Below are 24,234 nucleotides of genomic sequence, written 5' to 3'. Positions count from 1 at the left end.
CTGGCTGTGGTCAGTACTGATGCATGAGGAACATGTTACAGTCCCTAAGGGTTGATTATAAAATAGCTCCCCCAAGGTTTGGCTTCTCCCTCACCTCCGGTCCAAGGTACAGCACAGGCATGTGGAGTTTAAGCATCTCTCGCTCATTTTACGTGGAATATAACGTAACTGTGATAGTCACCTTATCTATTGCTTGTCCTTTCCCTGATCTCCCAGAAGTTCCTGGCCTCAATTATATTTAGTGACAATTAGTTCCATGTCTTAATTATAAACTGTGGCTTACAAAAAATTAAAATCTTGTAGCACTTCAAATCCATCTTCTTTTTATTGGCTGTTCTTATTGTACAGCTAAAAACAAATGGAAGTGCCAAGTCTTCCTCCTTTGTATTGCTCATTGTTTTGCATTCCCCATCGGACTGGCTCCAGTCTCCTCCCTGAACTTAAATACTTGCTTTCTTTTTGGGAAACTGTTTCTGCCCCCTCTCATTAGCCTCTCATTAGCCATCTTTGGACTCAGACCAGATTCTCTTGTGGGACCATTCGAGGCTGCCTGAGCAGTACTATTCATATCCTACCACTGAGCTCTAATGGGCCTTCCCTCCTCCTTCATCCCGTTGCTTTCATATTTTTCTTGCCCTTCTGACAGTTGCTATACATCTAGCTATACATCTAGTCACCTGCAGAGTCGTTCGCTTTGCAGGTCATCCCCTCTTCCAGGTCAGTGCATACTCAAAGTAAACACTTTAAAAATTAAATATAAGGACGTGGGGGCACACAGGGCACTTCTGCCTCCTTGTGTACTTACCTTAAGTATTGCTTCTAAAAATAACTGGAGAAAAGTGTGAAAAGTGTCATTTTAAAATCGATAGCGTGCCCCGAGAGATGGGGGTTTTGCCCTCCCCCGGCTTAACTGGTCTTGCAACCTAATTCACCCACCCCCAGACTAGCTGCCTGGTCCTACTCTTTTCATTAATGAAGAGCGCTGCCAGCGCTCTCGATTCCCGCTGGGACCATCCCACTGGGCTGTCAAACTCCATGGGAGGTGCCGTGCCCCCCACAGCCCCCAGCCTCTTTCCCGGGGGCTCGGCGCTGCCGCTGGTGGATTCCTGCCACTCCGGCGCCCGCGGCCGTGAGCAGGGCTTGACGTATGGATCCTATTGCGAGCACGTGGGCCTGGTGGCCTGAAAACAGGCTGGAGTGCGTCTCGACAGCCCAGGGTTTGCAGCGCCGAGAGATCCGGCTGCCGTTCCTAGCTCAGCTGCTGACCCGTTGTGTGATGGAGGGGAAGTCACTTATTTTTTAATGCATTACAGGTATAGTTTGAGCGTCTTTCAGTATAGGAGCAGTCCCTTCTGCATACGTACACCTAGAAGAACTGTAACTTGGTCTTAGTTGACCATGGTGCAATGGGAGTGTAACGAACTGTAATAAAAATGCTAAGTTGCTTGTCCGGCGAAGAATACAGCTTGGTTTGTCCTCAAGAAGTGGTTCTGTTCCCAGTGTATACAGACAAAGTATTTTTGTTTGTGCTAACGCTGTATAATGAGATACTTGGAGAGTTAGTAACTAGGGAAGGGCTTTTTTTCTGTTAGTTGTTGTTGTTGGGTGGTTTTTATGGAGCACAACAGCGCATCTCCTGTGCTTTTGAGAAGGTCGAGTGGAGCTGTGACTGACGCCACGCGACGATGAATGATACAATCACTCCAGTAGCTGCCAGAATTGAAACCGGCTGTTGTATTTTGTACCCACACAGCCATTGAGTTGGGAAAAAAGAAACAAAAAAAGCAGCAAGCAGTTCAATGCAGCCATCAAGAAGAAGGCATCAGCTTTTTCCTTCAGACTCGCTTCGCACAAGTGCAGTCAATTAGAACTTGAGATTTCCCAGCAAATGGTGCTACCTGCAGAGGGAGGCAGGAGGAGCGGGGCTGGCTGGGGACAGGGATGTAATTCTCATTACTGAGTGAACTGTGGCAGCACGCGGGCTGAGAGGAGACTTTGACCAGCACTAATGGTGGATTATACATATATTTAATGTCTGTTGCAAGTTAAATAGACTGGGAAACCTCTCAAGATATTCATGTTTCCACACTAGGTGTAGTAGTTTGGTGTTGCAAATATATTAACCGCAGGTTTACACCAAACACGCAAAAACAAATTAGAAATAGGGAAATACAAACACATTTTCTCATTAGAGAGTGTAAGTATGTCCTGACTGTAGTACAAATATAATTTTTATTCCATTTGTGTAACCTTTGGTATTTTAATGAAGTCCTGTTCCTGTGTACAGCGTATGGTTCACTGTCAGATAATTTAACACTAAGAAAATCTGCCTTGAATAAATTAGAATATATTTGCAAATTAATTGGTTAATTAGATTTTAGACATCTCTTGAGGACAGGAGAGAAACAGATGTGCGCAAAAGCCACACAGATAGTTTGGGGATGAGTGTTTCTTGTAGGGTTTTATCACTCAGTTTTGCGAAAAACAGCCTTTCATGGGTGCCAAAGATTAAAAAAGTTTCCGTGATGCTGCTGTTTTTTTTTCTGGGGCGCGAGCAGAGCCATTTGGACCTGTTAGCCGAATGACTGCACTCAGAATAGGCAAGGTACCTCTTGAGCTGCTTTTTTTTCTGCTAACTAAGAGCGTCCGTGAAGCCGCCTGGAAATCCTCTGAGTTAAAAACTGGCAGAGCAGCAGAGAGATGCCAGCTGGCATCTTGGTGGAGTCAGGCAACCTGTAAGAAGAAGCAGATCTAAGATGGAGCCCAAGATTTAGAAGAATGGTCAACGAAGAAGGAAAACTGACAGGGCAGGTTTTTTTCTCAGCTACATCGGTGTAAATCCAGAGCAACTCCACTGAGATTCACACCAGAGTAACTGAGAGCAGAATCTGGCCAACATCATCCACCTGACGTCAGGAGAGGGCTCGGATGGGGAAGAGCTCGCTTACCTTCCTCTTATAAGCCTTTTGCACCTCAGTTTCAGAGGAGTGAATTCAGTTTTGCTTGTTTGGGGACGTGGTGCAGTCATACAGTAATGACCAATTTACTTTCACTGATTGGTAAAAGTAATTAGAGATTCTGCTACTGAAACCTGCACATGTGTATTCGTTAATAACTTAGAATCCTTCTGAAACAGACTCCGATTATCTCGTTTGGCAGTTGAGGAAATTTAAATTTTAAGGACTAGAGTCGCTCCAGAAGCTGAGTGGGAAAGGATTTTCAGCTTAAAAGCAGTGCAACAGCTCCCTGCAATCCGGGCTGATCCGAAGAGCAGCAGGGGTGGATAGGTGACGTTGCTTGCATCTGTTTTTCACCCCTGCTAAAACAATCCTGCGGGCTAATCCCAAATCAGAAGACATTGATCAGTTCCTCTCGGAAGACGGCCGGTGATCACATTATTTTGCTTTTGCGATTTCATCTCTAGGATTGCAGTTTGGGTGTGTTCAGAACCATTTGGCAAAAACCTCGTTGCTAAAAGCAATATTTGCCACGTACAGTAAGACAAACAAGAGCCCGTTTGCGTGCGTCATCGATCATTTTACAAACAGTCCTCGGGCTAAGCACAAAACTCACCCAGTACTGGCTGTGCGGGGTCACAATACAGACGTCAGAGGCAGAAGCGTTTTTCCGGCTGGCGTGACCTCTGTTAGGCACCGAGACCCCGATGCTACTGGGAAGAGCCTTCAAGTCATGTTCTTTCTGTGACCTTGGTGTGTTTTGCTAAGCAACGGACGGAGCAAAGTAACAGCCTTGGTGCTGTCGATGTGTGAAAACTATGGCCAGATTTTCCAACCCCAACGGCTGAATCTTGGGGGCTGTGGTTACAGAGGATGCTCGCGGCTGCACCGCGTCCCCAGGCAGAAGGCACGGAAGCAGCCCTTATGGCCACCTGGGCCCGGGCACCGCATGTCTTTGACCCGGGACTGCCGTCAGCAGCCACATGCCATCAGGAAGGGAGCAGAGCTTTTAGCGGGGCTGTTGCAGACCGGGATGTGCAAAATCCTGGCCGTGGTGACCTCGATGCTCTTGTTTATGGGAGCATCTGGGTTGGCCCCTGCGGGCAGCGCAGCTCAGCAGCGTGTGGGTAAGAGCCTGGCGCAGTGGGATGGTGCCCACAGGCTGCCCTCCTGTCCTTCAGGGACCCAGCCACTGCCAGGTCCCCGCCAGCCCCAGGGGGCTGTCTCTGCTGGGGGCTTGGCCTTTCGATCCCGGTTAACCCCGGAGCCCAGCTCTCCCTTTGCAGGCAGGGAGCTCCTGTTCCCACGCAGCATCTGGCTGTCTCCTGAGCCTGCTCTCTTCTGACCTCGGCACTGCTTTCCTCCCCAGTGCAGCAGGGGTTACCGACTTCTCTGCTGCTTGGAAATGAAGTTGGATGAGACAGGTACCAGGTTTAGCAGGATGTGGTTTGTATGACAGGGGAAGCAGCACTGCACCACTGCACCTGGGACGCCGTGGAGCAGCGTGTCCTCTGGTCCAGCCGAAGCTGCTCTTCCCTCCACATGCAGCACGTGCAGATTAGTTCTGTTCCTGCAAATGAGTAAGAGTGTAGGTGCGGTAAGACCCGAGGTGAAGAGACTGCTGGTTTGCAGCTGTGATGAATATAAACAGCTACAGAGAATGTACCTGGACATTTCCCTGCAGCATTCATCTAAACACGCAGCGGTTCAGTGACTCTGTGCTGGTGTCCTTGGGCAAAATGAATTTGCACATTTGTCGGGAGTCCGGGGCTTGAGGAGAGACCCAACAATGACTGGCTACGAGAAAACTGACAGAATAATGGGTTAACATCGTCTGCCATAACTTCTCTATGGGGCTTTTGTCGAATCTCTCATGCAAGCAGTGTTTGCTGAGGCTTTTGACATTTGTGGCAGCGCTGGGACAGACAGTAAGGTCGTGTGTCACTTTAAAGGCTTCATTTTTTCCAAATTCCTCACAAAACCAGAGCTGAAACCTCTCTCATGAATTTCTGGGGAATCTGCTGAGGCAGCAATTGCCTTCTCCTTCGTAACTCCATGGAAAAGGTCGCCGCAGAACCCCGCTGAACCTGTGAGGCTGAAAAGGGAGACGGGGATGAGAGATGGTGTGAGCGAGGCAGCTCCGAGGCTGAGCGGAGTGGGAGACACCTGTGGAAACCACAGCTGGTTCGAGCTGCCGAGGTGCGGGCGAGGCACAAACCACACGTCTCCTCGCCTGGTTGGGTTCCCGACGAAGATGTATTTACTCAGCAGAGCGAGAAAACCCAAAGCAGAGGAAGGTATAAACCAAAAAAACTGTATTTGTGAGGTATGACTGCACTGCTCAGACCTTCCTCCCCTCTGAACACAGACTAACCTGGGGGACGATAAAACAGGCAAGGAGCTGCCTTCAAATTTATTTCTTGTTTTTTCTCTGCTTTTGCAAACCTCCCATACCAGAATATTAATATGTGATGAGAAACTAGTTTTAACCAGGACTGCTCACTGCAAAAGATAATAAACACCGATGTTCCCCACTGAATTATAGAGGGCTTGGTACATTTTGTGGAAAAACGGGCTGCATTACTAGACAGAGATCATAAACCTTTGAAAGGTGGAGGGAGGAGAAAGCAAAATATTCCACTTAAGAAGAACACGATTGTGGTAATGACTTCGCTAATCCCTAGGCTTCCAGTTTTATCCATTCATGTTTCCAGTATCTGCAGATGAACTCGAAAAATTTCCACCTAGGCATAATAATTTCTTGGGTTTTTTTCCCTCCTTCTTCCCCGCAAATTTATGGGTGCCTCTATTAAATTTGTCAGAATGATAATCAAAGAGTGAATCTTTTCACTTGATACTTTGATCAGGATGATCATCTTTGCAGGAAAGCTGTATGGCGAGTTTTACAAGAGTGAAACCAATTGAGATCTATAGAAATATGATACATTGTACAACAATAGATACTTTTAAACTGTTCCATTCATCAGTTAAATAATTCTTGAGTAAGCTGAATGTGTTGGTCTGAAGTAGTAAAAATCCTGAAGGCTGTTTGTTATCGAGTTTAGTCTGTTATTGTTTAGTCTTACAGAATTTATTGTAAGTCTAGTAAAGTGATCTCAGTATGCCATGGGTTGCTTATCAGAAGATACTGTCCCTTTATGTGTCCCCATGCATTTCTGTGCTAATGTAATGGGATGAAGTTTGCATGATGGAATATCAGAGGTGGTGGTTTTGTGCTCAGGACGATCAGAAAGCATCGGATACTAGCAGCTTTTACAGCAAACGGAAGGCCAGATGGACCAGGAGATTACTCCGTCTGATCTCCTGCACATCGCAGCCCATTCTGTGTCACCCGCTTTACCCCTGTGCTGCATCCAGCAAACCGGGAGGGGTTATAGCCTGTGCTCCGGCAAAGCACTCGCTCCCGATTTGAAGAGATCACTTAACGGAGGAGCCACCGTCTCTCACGGCAGTTTGGTTCAGTAGTTAAAATACCTTCGGTGCTGGGGCGTTAGCAGAGGTTTCTATTGATGTTTGTTTTGCTTTTAACTTCCACCTCTTGATTCTTGTTGTGCCCTTTTTCAGCAGGTTGAAGAACTCTCAGTTCCTTTTCTTTTTCTCCCTGTAGAGACACTTACGTGCTGTAATCAAGCCACTTCTTCCTCTTCTCTCTGATAAGCTGAACAAGCCGAGGTCTTTAAGTCTCTCTCAGTAGGGTATTTGCTACAGTCCTTTAAATAACTCTTCTGTCCCTTTTCTCTGTCTTCAATTATTCAACATCTTTCTAAAATGTGAGCGTATTAGCATTGGTTGTTTTCTGGTTGGTATCTACCTCACCAACTCCAGGTACACAGGGACCATTTCTTCTCTGTGCGTACAATGTGTTGATGTGTCTAAGGATTCATTTGCTCTCCTGTAACAGCCTTGAGCTGCTTGTTCATGGTGACCCTCTAATCCTTTAAAGAATTGCTCCTTTCTAAGGTAGAAAGTCTCATTTCAGATGCCAGACATTACAGAGGATTTTGGCTTACTGCGTTTTATAGTCTCTTAAGCGGTACGTAAAAGATGTCTGCACTGCATGAGGATACTGCAAAAAAACCTGCTTCAGGTCTGCACCTTTTTAGCCTCCAATGTCGACAGAAATTGCTGACGTGTCTAACACATGATTTGAGGCGCTGCTGTAGGAAAATGCTTGTATTACAGCCCATCTGGAGTCTGAGACAGGGAGCTGGGGGAGAACAGCTGCTCAGAAGTTTGCAAAGAGAGCTTGCAATCTCATTCATACCCCTTGGGGACGTGACACACAAAACCCAGACTCAGCTGGGAACCGTGCAGCCTGTTCTCCCACCAGCACAGGGTGCTGCGGTTATGGCTTGTAAGAGGTAGGAAGCTGGAGTTAGCCCAGTACGAAAACCCCCTTTACAGATGTCTTTGTACCTACTCTGTGCTTATCCCTGGAAGGTTCAGAAAAAGATAAAGGTCCTGATGTTAAATATTTTAAAACTAATATCAAAATCAACACACCTATATAAAAAAGCAGTCCAGTTGCATTTTGCACTGTGTCATCACATGGCCTTTCCTACAGTCAACATCATTCCCCTCCATCTGTTTGCTGTTAGCACTTGGCCGAAGAGCTGTCGCTCCTTCGACTAATCCGATCACTGCTGGCATCCCCTTGTGAACCCTTTTGTCTGGACGGTTGTGTTTTCCTTGGCAATCTGCAAAGCGCACCAGATCACAGGTCTATTTCCGATCCGAGCACTTGCATGCTGATGCCTTTCCCTTTCCATTTTTGTCCTTGTGCTTGAATTGCTGGAGGAGGTGTAAAAAGGCAGCGCTGGGCAGGGAGCAGGTAGAGAGCAAACAGCTTTTTTGGTAGGCAGTGCCAGGCTGGCCCTGCACCCTTCCCAGCAGGGCTGGAGGAGATGCCTGAGAGTATCTCACCAGGGCTGGCGCTGGTAGAGCTGCTCCCAGGTGTAAGTGTGGTGTAGGTGTGCTCCAGCTACTGACAATGGAGCAGAATTACAAATACACTTGGGACTCCTGCCCTACAAGGCCACAGTTCATTTGAGGTGTTTCAGTGTCTGGCAGATCACAGGAGAAGGTGCCAACGTACTCCTAACGTGACCTGTGCTTCTGATTAGGGTTCTGGCTAAAGAACCTGAGCCTGAGATTTCCTTGCTTAGGTATAAAATTTCTTCTGGCTAAAGCTTTATTTGGAGTGGAGACTCCTCCCTCCAAAAGAGAGAGTCCTTTCAAGCCTGTGCAACCTAATAAATAATTCTGAGACAACTGAATTTGTTGGTTTCTTTAAAGAAACATAATTATTTTAAAATGACAAACTGGTCCCTTTGTTTATAAATGTTTTATATCTTTGCTGCTATGCCTGAATAGTTTGTGTAAATAATGTATTAGCTCACAAACAGACGTAGCACGTTCAGGCAGACACTGCCCAGCGGGGCAGAAATGCTAAAAAAGCGAAGCAGATGATTCTGTATGGTGCTGAGTGCCGGGAGCAGGCATCAGTAGGGACCAAGAAACACAGTCTGCATCTCTGAGGATTGGTCCCAACACAGCCTGACACTGCTGTGGTGCATCAGGGCTACAGATGTGAGCAGTCAGGCATTCGCCATCAGCAGGTATGTGGTTTCCCTGGGACTCTTAGGAGCAAAATGAAAAGCGGCGCTTAGAGATGCGGTATGGCCCAGTTTAAATAGTGTTTGGCACTTACATTTGCAGACTGGTTTTGAAAAGACTCGCCTTGCATGCTTGAGAAGAGCTCTCCTTCAAAACAAGCTTTTCAGTTCGCTTTGGTTGGTTATTCCTCTAACTTTGTCCTCAAAACAAGCCTTGATTTTTGAAAAAGTAATTTTGCAAAAATCATGTGTGACGTTGTTTTTGTGTCAGGGCAGAGTCAGGCAAGAGAAGAAGGATATGCACATGCATCAGTGGTTTCCAGATGCATGTCCTTTGTAAACAGTGCAGAAGTATGTACGTGTAAGTGTGCATGGATGCAAGCGTGCTTGTGGGGTTTTTTAGACACCGGTTTCTATGCTCAGGCTGGGACTTAATAAGTCCCATGTGCCACCATGGTCAATCACAGAGCCATAGAAAGGTTTGAGTTGGAAGGGGCCTGAAAAGATCTTATAGTCCAACCTCCCCTGCCGTGGACAGGGACATCTTTCAGTAGACCAAGTTACTCAAAGCCACATCTGGCCTTGAACACTTCCAGGGATGAGGGATCCACAATTTCTCTGGATGACCTGTTCCAGTGTCTCACCACTCTTGTAAAAAATTTCTTCCTTATGTCCAGCCTAAACCTGTCCTCTTCCAGTCTGAAACCATTGCCCCTTGTCCTGTTGAAAGTGGGTAAGATTCTCTCCAGCCCTATTGAATGGAATGTAGTCACCCTGATCTGGTGTAACGCCAACTGAAGACCATTACAGTTGCCTGAACAACCCGATAAAAGGTGAAAGCTGCCTGACAAAGGCCAGCTGCAATTCTAAACTTACACTTCATGGCGTGTGGCTTGTGTTTTTCTCCGGCTTAGGAGGAGAGAAGAGTCCAGCTCCAAAAGGGTCTTGGTGATGCAGAGATGCACAGGAGCCGTGCTCTTGTTCTAGCTGCATTTTTTGCTGAGAAGAGCAAATAATAGAAAATTTTAACTTTTGATTTTACTGTAGTCAGCAGAAGTGAGCGAGCACAGAGAAGGAGCAGATCTGCAGAGTGACAGACCCCGTTTTACCTGGCTGCAATGTGAAGCACGGTCCTAGTTCTCAAAGTGCACATGGGGTGGCCTAATTTAGCTTTATGTTAACAAAACTGAGGATGGGAATGAGAGGCATCAGCGAAAAACAATTTTCAGTGCATTTTTATATTTCTTCTTGGTATCTTCTCTTTTCTCTCTCTGAAAATGAAAATTATTTTAATACTCACTGTTCTGCAATAGGAAGACAATTTGTGGAGTTTCCTGCCCGTCCGCAGTTCACGCTCCTCAAGTGCTTTACTATAGAAGTTGATCTTCATGAAGTCCAGAAGATCTATGCCCACAGTCACTGCATGGAAACCCCCCTGGACTTTAATGATGCTGGGATTTCACTCTAAAGTTGAGCTTTACAAAATCAAAATGCACAGAACTAGGGTGGTTTGGGTTTTTTTTTCCCCCCTATTTTGTGTCCCAGTCCTATTTTTGAGGTAGCTTTGTGTCATGTATAGAAGGGAGAAAGAAAATACTTGAGATCCTGAGATAAAGGCAAATATGAGAACTAATAAACAAGTGCAATATTGAAGTATCTAGATCTGTTGTGATGCTACCACTCCTGGGGACTAAGCTGCAGCTGACTTCTTATGAGTAAAAATAAATCGCTTCTCTATTTCATTCAAAGTTGTTCCATGGATTTGCTGAACTAGTTTTTCCTCCAAGCATGGTCACATTTTGGGTCAGCATGCCTAGACAACATGGGGCTCTGCCAGCAGTTCCTGTGTAAAGTCCCTCTTTTTTTTTTTTTGAAACAAATCCAGTCATTCATAGAAATGAACTCCTGCATAATTAGAGCCAGTATTGCACATCATCTTTGCTTTCCATTTTTAGATGTTTCGTCTGGAGGACTATAACTTTTAAAGATGCCAACAAGCCACTTAGGAGCTCGATAGCCGTAATGGGAAAATCTGTGGAGCTGAATAGAAAATGATAAGCGTCGTAAGGACTATTTTAAATCGTTTGGTAAAGAGCTCAGCCAGACATTCAATGAAAGAATAGAAACAATAGCCCCTTCTAATTCAGTCTTCAGGGGTTTGTCCTTTCTCTACTGTCCTGATGAAGTCCTGATCCTACAGGCAGCTTAATGGAGAGGAAAGTGTTCTTTATACTGGAGTCCTCTGGACTCTGCTGGGTCTAGTTATTGGACTGTGGCGTGAACGGGTGCAGAGCACTGATTTTATTCATATTTCACCGTCCAGGGCTTGTAATCAACCATTTCTCTTTCTAGGTTAGTTAAAACATTCAGTAGCCCCAGATACTGAAGCATGAAACTCTAGAAAACTGATCCTCTTCAGCATTTTTTAACCTCGAGTTTTCAATAAAGAGCTATTTAAAAATAATTAAGAAGGATTTGGAGGCCTTTTTTTTTTTTTTTTTTTGACAGGCAGGAGGGAATCATCGGCTTCAGAGCCAGCAGGTGTTGACAGGTGAGAGATCTCACAATAAGTCTTTTATTTCTCTGCGCTCTGAGGCTTTCAGGTATGTCCTGTAATCACAAAATTAGAGTGGGTGGCAGATGAGCTAAAATTTGTTTCTTTGTTCGGAAAATGCAGTATGGATTTTTCTTTGTTTGAACCTTTAATCCAAACTGACGCTTTAATAACTGAAATTCCAGTAATGGGCTTTTTAAAAAAAAAAAATAAAAAATTAGAGAATAAACCAATAAGAAAACTGAGTTTGCAGTGGGAGATTGCCCCAAAGATGTTCACAGCAAGACTGTCACAGCATGTGAGGTCGGTTAATGGAACCAGATGGGGCTCTTTAGGACAAGTGTTTGACACTGCTTCACTGCTAAGAGAAGGGTAAAGTCTGAACAAAGTGAAGGAGAGAATATAATAGCCCCAATTTTAAAAATTCAAATTATAAAATCACAAGAGTGGTTTGGATTGGGAGGGATCTTTAAAGATCATAATAGTCCATCCCCCCTGCCATGGGCAAGGACATCTTCTACTAGATCAGGTTGCTCAAAGCTCCATACTACTTGGCCTTGAACATCTCCAGGGATGGGGCATCCACAACTTTTCTGGGCAGCCGGGTCCAGAGCCTCACCACCCTCATTGTAAACAAATTCTTCCTTAAGTTTAATGTAAATCTACCCTCTTTTAATTTAAAAGTGTTACCCTTGTCCTGTCACTACACGCTCTGGTAAAAAATCCCTCTCCATCTTTCTTATAAGCCCTCTTCAGGTACTGTAAGACTGCTAGAAGGTCTCCCTGGAGCCTTCTCTTCTCCAGGCTGAACGACCCCAACTCAGCCTGTCTTGATAGGAGAGGTGCTCCAGCCCTCACATCATCTTCATGGCCCTCCTCTGGACCCGCTCCAACAGGTCCACGTCCTTCTTATGTTGGAGTCCCCAGAGCTGAACACAGTGTTCCAAGTGGGGTCTCACAAAAGCAGAGCAGAGTGGCAGAATCACTTCCCTCGACCTGCTGGCCACTCTTCTTTGGATGCAGCCCAAGGTATTAGTTCTCTGTTGAAATGTCAAAGCATACTGTCAAAGAGTTAGATACTACTTTCAACTTACTCCTGCATTTTTCTTTGCAGAGTACTAGGGAAGAAGGCTTAGTAGATGAAGCCCAAGTTCAGGCCGCGTGGCAGTTTCCCCATCAACAAGATGGAAATGCCACTTTGTTCTCCCACTGGCAGGCTGAGGTTCTTTATATTAAAATATTCAGAAAGGGGTTTGTGATCTTCAGAAAATGGCAAGGTAGAGGTGCCATAATGATGTGAAGTGTTGTCATAATTTATTGTTATAAGAATCCTGTTAGAAAGAGCCTGCCTGAACCACTGGATCATCTTAACAGGTTGGTCTTACCTTTACCTTGTGAGAGCCCAGCAGCTTAATGGGCCAGACGGGCACATTTCAGGCAAAAAGGATTCATATACATTTATGTCACTTCAGAGGGGATGGTGAATGCAGTGGGTCCATGTAAAATCGTACCCTGTGGTCAGTGTGTGCGTGTGTGTTCCTGTGCCTGCATCCATGCGTGCGACCATCAGCGTCCTCAACGCTTTCCCACCGACCTAGACTGTAGTGAATTTGCAATACATGGTGCTGCATTTACATTCCTTGGAAGATCCAAGCAAGCAGTGCATTTGCTTCCTCATGGACTTTTCTTATTCAGGCGTGTTGCGAGCTTTCTTGCAGCCAGCACAGCGAGGTGCTGTTGTGAAACAGGCGCTATTAGAGGACTTCAAAGCCTGGGAGCCAGCGTTTGGTTTTAGAAGCAGCGCTACACAGCAGATTGTTGGTAACTGGGGCATAACGCTGCCTCAAGAGGCACCTCACCAAGATTTGCCTCTGACACACTGCCCACGAACCCTCCCTGGCACACTTGTTCAATAAGCAGTTGTCTTTAAACATCAGATGGTGTTGGTGAGACCACATTTGCTACTGTACTAGTTTATTCGTTCTAGATGGTGTAACCGCCGCACTGGGAGCCGGTTGGCTAGTACTTGGCAGTCCAAATGTTGCACGTGCTTTGCAAGCACTGTATGGATTTACAGGGCATCCATGTAAATATTTAGACAAAAATAGAGCATTTTTACTTGTTAGAATGTACATTGACTTTAATGGCTTGTGTGTCCAAATGTTTCTGTGCATAATATGGAAGTGAACTGAATCCAACCGTGACGTCACTGAAGACTTTACAGATGATTTAAATTTCAATGGCTACTGTCCAGCTTAACTGTAACAAAGTTCCTTTAGCAGTATGTTAAAGTGAAAACTCTGCTTCCCTGTTTTTCTTTGTTAACCAAACCTTCTGAACTAAAAGAAGATGCTGGCATGAAAAGGCGAAAACAGTTGTACCTTGACGTTAGATGCTGGATGTTTGCAGTTTCATTTCCATTGCCAGGCCTAGAAGTATTGTGCCGGATTTTCAGTAATTTATCAGCATTTTCAGATTGGGCTTTTGTGTGTACCCGTACTCGGCCGTCGCCTGTGTGCCGTGATCCCTGTTTGCACATGCTGCTGCTGTTCTTGCACCGTAGCATCCCTTGGAGTCCTGCAGCCCGGGCAGCATGGCGGCGGCGGCTGCGGTAATGAACCAGGCTGAAAGAAATACTCCAATGGCTGCCTTCCAGCACTTGGCAAGAAAATCCTTTTTATGTTAGTTTCAAGGTCGTCAGATATCATTATAGCCAAGTATTAAAAATTTCAAAGAAAGGAGGCAGTGTGTTTGATTTATAGAATAATTATCTAGCTTTAGCTCTAACTTGGCTTTGGCAATGGTTTTGCAAGCACTCGAAAATTAAATCCATTTTTTATGGCACTACAAGGTATTATCTCACAGCAAATGATAATTAAACACCTGTGAAATCAATTAGCCCTTTAAGCAGGGGGAAAAAAAAAAAGTTTTCCAATTATGTTTTTTGCACCTCCAAACTTTCTAGTTCCAGAACCAGCGCTTGCGGAGAGGGAGATGAACTGCCAGCCAGTAGCCTGTTAACCGGCATTAAGATCACCCCAAAGCATTGCGCAGCCGTAAATCCCAAAGCAAGCAGTTCGCGGCGACGGCACCCTTCCAAGTGGGATGTGGAGCCTTCCGAGCTCGGTCTTGGGCAGCTATCTGTCTGACGCACAGCTGAGCTGTCAGCTCTTCTACAAAGACAGTTACTCGCTGGGTGTTTTCAATGCCAAGTTTTACTTGACAGTTTATTTAAAAGCCAGCGTACCTTAATGGAAACCAAGCAACGCGATGCTCCGTGTGACAGTGTGGGTTTCTTTTCAGGCTTTCCAGCCAGTAGTTCAGAGCCATCTGCATTAAGCCTCCACACATGGAAAACTGGCCGATGGGTTAATAGCTGAAACGTAATATACTGGAAAACTGGGAAACACTCCGCCATTTAGCCTTGCGTTGTAGGTGTTTAATATCTGCCTTTGTTGTAGCACTTGGACTGGAGACTTCTGGAAGTTGCAGGGTGCGTTTGTGGGCTTGCAGATTCAGAGAGGGAGCCCTGGACGTAGTTGGTTAAGTGCCATAGCAATTTTTGGCTCAGGAAAGAAAAAGCCAGCTCTGGTCCTATTCGACATCTATGTCGGTATGCGCTGATACTCCCGGCCAAGGATGAGCTCCAGCATCTTCCAAAAGATGGATTACATGCAACACCATTAAAATATGTACTGCTGGGTTAAACCTGTTGTATTTGGTTTGGGTTCTGCTCCTGTATTTCCATCGTAATTTTGATAGCCGTGATGTACAGCTGGTTTTCGGTGAGTGACGTTATCACTGGAGAAGAGGGAGGCAGGTGAGGACGCTGAGGTTAGCGTTCCCAAGGTCTGTCTAGCTGCTAGAGAAGCCACCAGTCATCTGTTTTCCAGGTCTGTCTCAGGTTTTCCTTCTGTGAAATGGGAATGGTGATGGTGTCCCGTATCAGTGTTCAGAAGATTAAATAAGACAATATGTACACTGCTTTGTGATTCCTATGTGACAGGAGACATATAGCTGGATAAAGTACGATAATCATTACATCTGGGTAGCTGGACATATCTGCTGGTCTAAACAGCCAGCGTCTTTTCAGATCTCTCTTCAATCAGTGGTGATGGTGATGACGATGTGGCTTTGGGAAAAAATAGTTCATATTAATATTGGTAGTGAAAATGTTTCCCAGGGTAGTTTATAATCTCTTAAGTGTAGCGACATGGGGAAATGCTTAAGCTGTAAGAAGGAATGTATGGCATGGCTGATTAGTCACTGCAGAGCCTCTGCAGCCTGCCCAGCCTCCTTGGGATAATGGTGAACCAGGAATCCCAAGCAGCCCACTAATCCGTGTGCTGACTGACAAGGTCGGCACATCAGAAAGAAAAAAAAAAGGGGAGTGGGGAAAGACAGAAGCAATGTGTTGGATCAAGAAGTTAAAAGGGTAAGAGCATTTGGCCGAGCAGCGTTTCTCCTTCGGATAATTGCCCGCACGGCGTTGCAGTGTTTACACCTGCGTGATAGATGGGGCCGAACATGTTTTCTCAGCTATGGGTGGTAGCAGGGAGGGGTATTTCAATTAAAGTGTGAATAAATTAGAATTGATTACAAATAGAGCTATTTGTTTATGCTGCCTAAAAAGGTATTAGCTGTGAACAAGGTGCACTTAATCATTACAGAAGGAAGCCTGAAAGTTAATAAAACACACTGGTGATCCTTACGGAGGGACGCGAGCTTTGGGTTAAATCTGGAGCCATTTTAGTTATAAAGCCCCAACTGTCATTTTAAAAGCGTCTGCATTTTGGATTTTAACATGTTTGAATGATGCAGCTGCGGCCCAGGCCAAGCCAACCCTAAAATTGGCAGTAAAATGTTACCTCCACGCAAGCGTGCAGAACGAAGGAATACAGGAATGTGAGCAATAAGCATGTGCCCCCTCCACCACTCCCTGGCAGTTTTCTAACGTAGAAACCAGGAGCTTTCTGGAAATAAATACCCTCTGAGCAAAGCAGAGGACTCTTCTCAAAGCTTTCCTAAATGCTCAGGAAGACTAACTGGCAACAGGAAAGGAAAGGAAAGCTCTGGGAGTGCGACACAGAAGCGGCATGGGTGAGGAAGGAGTACCCGGCCGGCTGCTTGTGCCTCACGGTGCTGGTCGGCACTCCGATTCCTCATGTGCAAGTGGAGCCTGAAAAACCTCCGTAGCTGAGTAAAGCCAGAGCATCTGGATAGGCAGGTAATGCTGAGCTGTCCCCACAAGCTGGCAGCTTCGGGTTTGCCGAAACCAGAGTGATGCAAGCTGGAAGACCGTAACAAATCTCCCTACCATCCTCAGCTGTTACCGGCTAATGGAAATAAGTAGTTCTGAAAACAGATGTAACCCCCATTGCCAGGGGAGAAGAAGAAGAGGAGGCTCTGGAAGCACCTCTTCTAAACACTTAACTCTTTTCTCTGTAATTTAAGGCCCCTCCGCCAGTTGCAAGCAGGGTTAGAATACTTCATTGCCTCCCTGAGGTCTTGCTGAGATTAGTCAGAGAAGATGGTGGGGAAATCAAGCCCATTGTTGATGTGACACTGGTATTTGCAATAGATGCCAGGTCAGTACTTGATGTACAAGTGTCCTGCTGTAGCTGAGAGGCTGTTCCTGGATGTCTGTGCCAGCTCCCGTTTCTTTCCTGGACAAGTGAAGGAGAAATTTCAAGTCTGGCAAAGATTTAATTCAGATAACTCCCTTTAATCAGAGAGATTATCTCTCTGACTTTGCTGAGAGCATTTCGAGTCAGAGTTAAGGGAGGTGCAGAGATGCTTTCAGGTGAGACGTGTATGTGGACAAAAATGCCAATCATACATAAGCAATTTTCTCTCCCCGGCAAAACACCAGCAAAGCTCAAACCTCCTCCTACGTGCGTGGTTCCTACAGGGCCAAACGGGAAGGAGTCTGAAACTGAGGGTGTCCCTGAAGCCCTCTGTCCTTCCCATGGCCAGTGGGCTGGAGCTTCATTCACCAGGTGACATTTTTGTGGCCGAGGTCTCCTCCGAATGCTGCCTGGCAGTCTGAGAAAAACATGAAAGAGTCCCTGCTGCAAACTCAACTCTGAAGTGCTATTTGGTACATGTAAATGATTTCCTCCGCAAGCGATGCTTCAAATTACAAAGCTGTGCTTGCAGCTCGACAGAGATGTTTATGTGTTTGTGGCTGGCTACAGGTGTTGTGCGAAAGGCGTTTCCGAATTTGTGTTTAAACATACTGGGCTGTCTTCTGTCTTTTGGCTAAGGCAGGGTGTCCCCCTTGCTTTGCATGCTACCCACAAACTAGTAGGAGAAAGATTAGCACCTTGTCTTTAAGGATTTCAAATAGATGCTTGATCCTGGAGTGGTCACTGAGGGGGATTAAACTGGAAACCAGTCCGCTAGCACTGCGCTCAAAGATCTTGTCGAGTCACTGTAAAACATTTGGGTTAAAATTGCAGAGAAATTCGTTCATGAGAAGAGTCTTTGGTGCAATTCATTTGCCGCAGCAGCTCTCGACGGATATTGCTTTACTCTGGGTCTCCTCCTGTTGTATTTGCGGGCCCTCCCTGAAGTGAGTGGAAATTTTGTGCCCATACATCAAGGTTAGGATGAGGCTCTCTGTGTACGTATGATGTAGATAAATTGCTTGATGACCATGAACCGTGCTATTCCAGAGCTCAGCAATAAATCACGCGTTAGGCTTTAAAACGCACAAACGGCAGCAAGACTCTAACTGGTTTCCAGGTGGGAAATGATCAACAAAATCCTTTTCTTGTTTTTTTTTGTTTTCCTTTGTAAATCTATCCTAATATCAGCAGATTAGATAGGAAAGGTGCCCAACATCAGACGTTGCTGGCATATGGAGGGCTCACTTGTGCTCCCTTCATTCTCTACTTTGTTTTGTGTTCTGGTTCTGCCATCAGTGTTTTGTGGATATCGTTATGTTCCGGGGTATTAACAGGATTTTACATATTTAGCTAGCTAATGGGGACTGCTGATTGGCGTATTCTAGCCCTACGGGGTTTTCTATTTTTGGTGTTTATTAACATTTTCTGTCACACAATATACAGTGAAAGCCATGAGCCTCAGACCTCTCAGTATGTAAAAAAGGAATGCTTAAAAATGGCAACTTCTTTTATTTTTTTTGTATTCCAATTTCCTAATATTTTCCCCCGTGTGCTGTGTCACTGCTGGCTGGTGAGCCGGGACATGGCTGCCAATCAATATCCCGCACAGAGAAAAAGAAATTGCTGCCACTCACATGGAACATGTATATATGTATTTTAACCACAGTTGAGATATGATTTAGGAAAAAAAAGGAAAAAAAAAGTACTTTGAAGTCTGTTTTGTAGTTTTAATTAATGCAAGGAGGGTTTTTATTTTACTCTCAGTGGAGATAATCTTAATCCATTCACAGTGACCTTTTCTTGTGCAAATTAGCTATACACGCTTGTTTAAGCAAATGGGCCTTTGCAAGATGTCTCTTCCTAAAGAGGGAACTTATAATTGAAAATTGGCTTACTCCCATCTGTCTGGCCTGTGTGAGAATACAAACGTAGATCCGGACTTTTTTTATGTATAAAATGTAATCATATACATATGTATATGCGTACACATATACACACATTAAAAAAAAAAACAACCTGCTCTGCTTGCAGACTATGGTTAAATTAGATTATTAGTGTTCAAAAATTTCAATGCCACAAGTTACTGTCAAAATAACATCTGTCTGCAGAGGCCAGGACACTCTGGAGAACAGAGGGCGTTTAATCTGGATTCTTTTGTCTCATATGAGGTCGGTGCCATTCACAGTTCCCTGGGTTTGCCAGAAGTACAATTAGCTAATGACAGGCTGGAAACTGTTAGGATTTGATGTGTGGTTTTGGTAAATGGTTTTGAGGTGATTGAGGGAATCGGAAAAAAAAAACAGGAGTGTCTATAAGCACTTAAAGTTTTAATTTGGAGGAGCAGGGGTCATTGCAGCTATGTGGTTAATTGCCAAAATGTGGAAGTTTATCCCTCTCACCACACTTGACAATAACCACCAAGTGAGTCATTGTGAACCCACCCCACTCCCCTCTGTTTTTTAATGCCTACTTGATAAGTGGAGATTCCTTTGGCATACTTTGAATATTTTGCTCTGTACGAACCTCCTATGCAGAAATGGACACACTCGTGCATACCATTGACTAAATCTGAATAGAAATCCGGGTCACAGAAGTGCCACAACGATACTTTGGGTATCAAAATATCTAATACAAGTTTATCGTTAGAACTCACGCACGCCTGTTTATATAGAAATGCCTAATTATTGCAAAGGCAAAAGGATTTCCTTCATTCTCAGTTTCATTGCCACACTCTCCAGCTCTCTCCCATGGTGATTGCTCCTTAGAATGAGCAAAAAGGAGCGGGGAGACGGCTGACACGCACGTGCACGTGCACGGAGAGAGCTAGTTAACCTGGTGGTGAGCGGTCTTGGTCGGAGATGATTTTATCCAGATGTGTCTCAACAGCTGTTTGCATTTTCACGCCCAGTTACTCTAGAACTCGGCGCTAATTGAATTTTCTCTTTTCTCCCCTGTTCTTGTTAGGTATGATTACCGTGAAATGCTGCACAATGCCACTTTCTGTCTGGTTCCCCGTGGCCGCAGGCTTGGCTCTTTCAGGTTTCTGGAAGCCTTGCAGGTAAGAGCTGCAGTTTAAAGCATCGGCTATGCTGGCCACAATTCAGCGTGCAACAGCGAGGAGGTGGGGAGGAGGGAGGGAAATGTGTTTCATTTCCCTAGTGGACAGTAATCCACTTTGCGAAAGCTTCTCTTCATACTTCTGGAGCAATTGGCAGCTTCTTCCCAGGAGGGGCTGAGCACTGAGCTCATCTGAAGGTTGAATTGCGTTACCTCCAGGAAAAGAGTTTCCCTGGATGTGGTGGGGCTGAGAGGTTGGACTGGTTTAGAGCAGTATTTTGTCAAGCTGTGAGACTTCCCATGGGAGTCACAGGCCTCTACAAGTAAGCCCTGGGGCAGTAAAAACAGCTTTTTGTTTTCACTTAGCCGAAACAGGCCTGCTTATGCATTGCCTGTCTTGCCACCGTGCTTGCTGAACATGCCAAAGGTGGCTTGGAGGTTGTAAAGCCGCAGATGGAAGCTTCACATGGAAGTGGATATAGGCTGAGCTCAGGGTGCTACAATGTGCCTGGGATGGCACCTGAATCCCCTTCTCCTTTTAAAAGCGTTTTGGTTAATGATTTCCGTTTTTTGCTGTTGACCAGCAGCACAGGGCGGTGCAAAGGGGCTCCTGAGCCCCTGTGGCAGTGGGGTTTGGCAGCACGGTGATCGAGCCTGACCCGGACCTACCCTGGCTGCAGCCAGTGTGACCTTTATTTTGGCAAGCATCAGCTCAGCCCTGGGGTCGTGGATCTTCAGTCAGCCATACAGAGCATCTTGGGAGATGCTGCAGCTCCTCTCTGGGACTGGCATCTGGACTTGCATGGGGGCTGGAGTGAAGGGAAGGGGATGCTGAGGCGCTTCTTGGTGTCAGTGAGATGACACTTTACAGGGTCCTGCCTCCAGGTGTCCTTTTGCCATTTGGGAAGCATCGCAGCATTGGCAGTAAAGCTGTTAATGAATAGCGTCACATCGCTTTTCTTCATCAATCACAAAATGTCCCAGCTGCTATTAAAGAGTATTGTTTACTGCCATGCAGAGCAGGATTCAGGTACTAAGCAGAAGTATATAATGTCATTTAGAAGCCCAGGGGTACCGTTCTGGCTTTCTGCTGCTTCTCTAGAAGGTCTCCGGTAGGTGCTGCATCATGTCTGCCGGCCTTGGATGGGTATCTTGGATGCCTCAGAGCATCTCAAATGTGCTGGGCACAGGTTTAACCACTGAACCCTACACCTACTGTCACATTTGAGATCCCAATTCTGGACTGTCACGTACTTCTTTGCTCCTACTCAGGAGAAGATTAATAGCCTGCAAAGTGCTGTTCCCTCTCCAGCCTCTTTGGAGAAGGATGTGGGACTGGCTTATTTGGGATGACGAGTCATTTCAGATCCTCATGAAGTGCACTGCTCAGCTCTTTTCTTGACTGGGTCACAAGTGATAGATCATCTCAAGAGAAGAAAGCAGGGAGTGTACCTCGCTGTGCAGAACTTGGAGGCTCCAGGTTGATGATGATAAAATGCAGGCATTGAGGATTTTCCTAGCAGGCTAGCAGCAGTATACGGCTGATTATGATGAATTCCCAATTTCTGTCTGGCTCCAGGACATGTTGAAAGATGTAATCGACATTAGTGGAATGTTTTAAACATGAAAACACACTGCTAAGTGTTTTTTGGTGGCATTTTTCATGCACTAATGTCATTTCCTTAGAGAAGATCACAGTTCTTTACACATTATGAACGCGGCTGTAATACATAGACTTGACCAGTCTAAGGTCCTGTGTGTAATACATGTTACCAAGGAAGGCACAGTGGTCTGAAAGGTTCCCCTTTATACCATCTTTTGCGAGGTACAGGAGGCACTGACCCCAGTCTGGACCAAATTCAGAGCGCTTAAGCTTGGCTTAACCCAAAAGAAACTGAACCAGAGCACAGGCTCGAGGCAGGTCCTCTGGTAATAGGTTCTTGCATCACATCAGGAGGCTTTTGGTTTGGATCTTATGTCATGATCTGGCTGACCAGAACATAGTGGCGATCATTTATTTATGGAAATAACTGCCTTATTTACTGAATATTTGCAAACTTGCTGTCTGTGCAGAGGAACTTGTGCAACTCGTAAAAGATTAAATAATTCAGACAGATCATACTGGTACGAAATAGATACTAAATGTGTACGCTTTTTGTTTGTTTTAAGACAGAAAGCAATTCCTATTTTTGTAGACAGGTGATGACAGATGAGTTGTGTCTTTGCAGTTGCCTCTGTTTGGAGAGTTGATGTCAAACACGATAGGGAATTCACTCCTCCTTTGTGGAAAAAGTGCTCTGGAATTAAATATGATGCATATTTTCTGTAGGGTTGTCTTGTGACATATTACAAAAATTGAGGGAGTTAGCTCCCTGCTGAATGGTTCACAAAGCAGCGAGGGAGGCCATCATTTTGCATTAAATTCTCTGGTGTTACATCTGCAGCATTTTAACGGTTCTGCCCTCACCTGCAGGCTAAGCACCAGATTTCCAATGCCACTCTCCATGCAAACCCCACCTTTCAGTGAATATGAGTAAGGACAAAATGGAAAACTGTAAAAATTTGGGCTGCCTTCCGATGGCCTCTGGCTTCTGGTGTTCTTTGCCAAGTTGCCTCTCCTGACCACCTTCATGAGAGCTGGCTCAGAGCTTGTGCAGAAAACAACAGTCATGACATTGGTCCAAACCTCAAAGCTTGCCCTAATTCAAATACTGCATCGAGTTCTGGTGTCCCCCCCATAAGAGAGACATAGACTTGTTGAAGCGTGTTCAGAGGAGGGCCACAATGATGATCCAGGGGCTGGAGCACCTCTGCTACGAGGACAGGTTGCGGGAGCTGGGATTGTTCAGCCTTGAAAAGAGAAGACTTCGGGGGGACCTAATAGCTGCCTTCCAATACCTGAAGGGAACCTACAGGAAGGCTGGGGAGGGACTTTTAACAAGAGTGTCCACTGATAGGACAAGGGGAAATGGGTTTAAGTTGAAGGAGAACAGATTTAAATTAGATCTTAGGAAGAAATTCTTCAGTACGGGGTGGTGAGACTTTGGAATAAATTGCCCAGAGAAGTTGTGGATGCCCCTCCCTGGAGGCGTTCAAGGCCAGGTTGGATGGAGCCTTGAGTAGCCTGATCTAGTTGAGAGGCGTCCCTGCCCATGACAGGGAGGTTGGATTAGATGATCTCTAAGGTCCCTTCCAGCCTATGCCATTCTATGATTCTATAATTCTATGAATTATCGGATTCTAACGAGTGCCATGCCTCTGTGTGCGTGCAGGCTGCCTGCGTCCCAGTTATGCTCAGCAATGGATGGGAGTTGCCGTTCTCGGAAGTGATTGATTGGAACCAAGCTGCCGTCATAGGCGATGAGAGATTGTTATTACAGGTAAGAAAAAGACCGTGGCCTTCAGCAGATCAGTTGATTATTGCTGCCGCCGTCTAAATGGATGGGGAAGATGAATCCAAAAGGTCAGGGCTGTAAAAGAATTTTTATCGTGAAGGGATTGTCTGTGTCACAGCAGCTATGAACTCATTTAATATGACATCATTCATTTTTTGACCTGAAGGTCATTGCAGCCACAAGGCCACATTCGTAAACGCAGGAGACTTTTATTTTTCCTAAAAGCGTGAAATCTCTTCTGGTGTGGAGCACCTGGATGCCTCTCTGAGGCAGAACCGTTCTGGGCTGGGTGCTGTGATGAGAGAGAAACCATTTGAAGGCAGGTTCTGCTCTAGTCCTTCAGAAATAGTTTATCGTCAGGGTGTGTGTCTGGCTGGCAGGTAGTGAAGGGACTGATCAGGAAAGCAGGCATTTTCTCAGGCAGAAGTTACCACCTAACATTTTTGTGGGAGGCAGAATCTGTCCCTTTTCTGATGTCTGGAGCATGTAACGGTGCTTTCTGAAGCAGTGTTCGTGTCACATTGTTAATCTCCTTGAGAGCACAGAACAAAAGCAAGCTGAGAAGTTAGAAATTCCCTGCTACCTTCAGCATCTACTTTGGTTTTAGCTCCACTAGGTTTTTTTTTCTTCTGTTTCCCTAGTGGGTTTCATAGTCTAAATGCATTCTGTAAAGTATATGGAGAAGTTGATGTTAGAAAAAGTTCTTGAAAAATTGATTTTCCCGAAGTAGCATTTGATAAAGTGCCATTGCCCAGTGTGAAGCTGACATCCACGAGACCTGGAATAGCCACTAAGAGGCCACTAAGAGAGGCAGTTTTTATAGTTGAATTTAACTCATTTCCAAAGTGGCAAGCTTTTTTCATCCATGGAGAGAGGCCTTCAAAGGTACATGTGTCTTGGCACCCCAAAAATAAAGTACCTTCAAAAATCTCATTAGATGCCTATTTACATGTCTGAAGAAGTAAATACTTGTGAAGAGGTGGCCTAGCAAGCCTTGCAAAATGC

At 45.4% G+C, this 24,234-nt stretch overlaps 1 protein-coding gene across 1 annotated transcript in view; it reads left to right on the top strand.

Moving 5' to 3' along the window:
- The window catches only part of EXT1 (exostosin glycosyltransferase 1), a 185,352-nt gene that overhangs the window by 137,334 nt on the left and 23,784 nt on the right, over window positions 1-24,234 (top strand). The window contains 2 exon segments of the mRNA XM_086609534.1: window positions 19,742-19,835; window positions 23,107-23,214. Coding sequence (XP_086465660.1) covers window positions 19,742-19,835; window positions 23,107-23,214 — 202 coding nt within the window.

This window comes from Tauraco erythrolophus, chromosome 3 (assembly GCF_009769465.1).
Source record: "Tauraco erythrolophus isolate bTauEry1 chromosome 3, bTauEry1.pri, whole genome shotgun sequence".
NCBI classification, from domain to species: Eukaryota; Metazoa; Chordata; class Aves; order Musophagiformes; family Musophagidae; genus Tauraco; species Tauraco erythrolophus.
The sequence above is the reverse complement of the archived record's forward strand: the minus strand, read 5'-3'. Positions and strand labels throughout refer to the sequence as shown.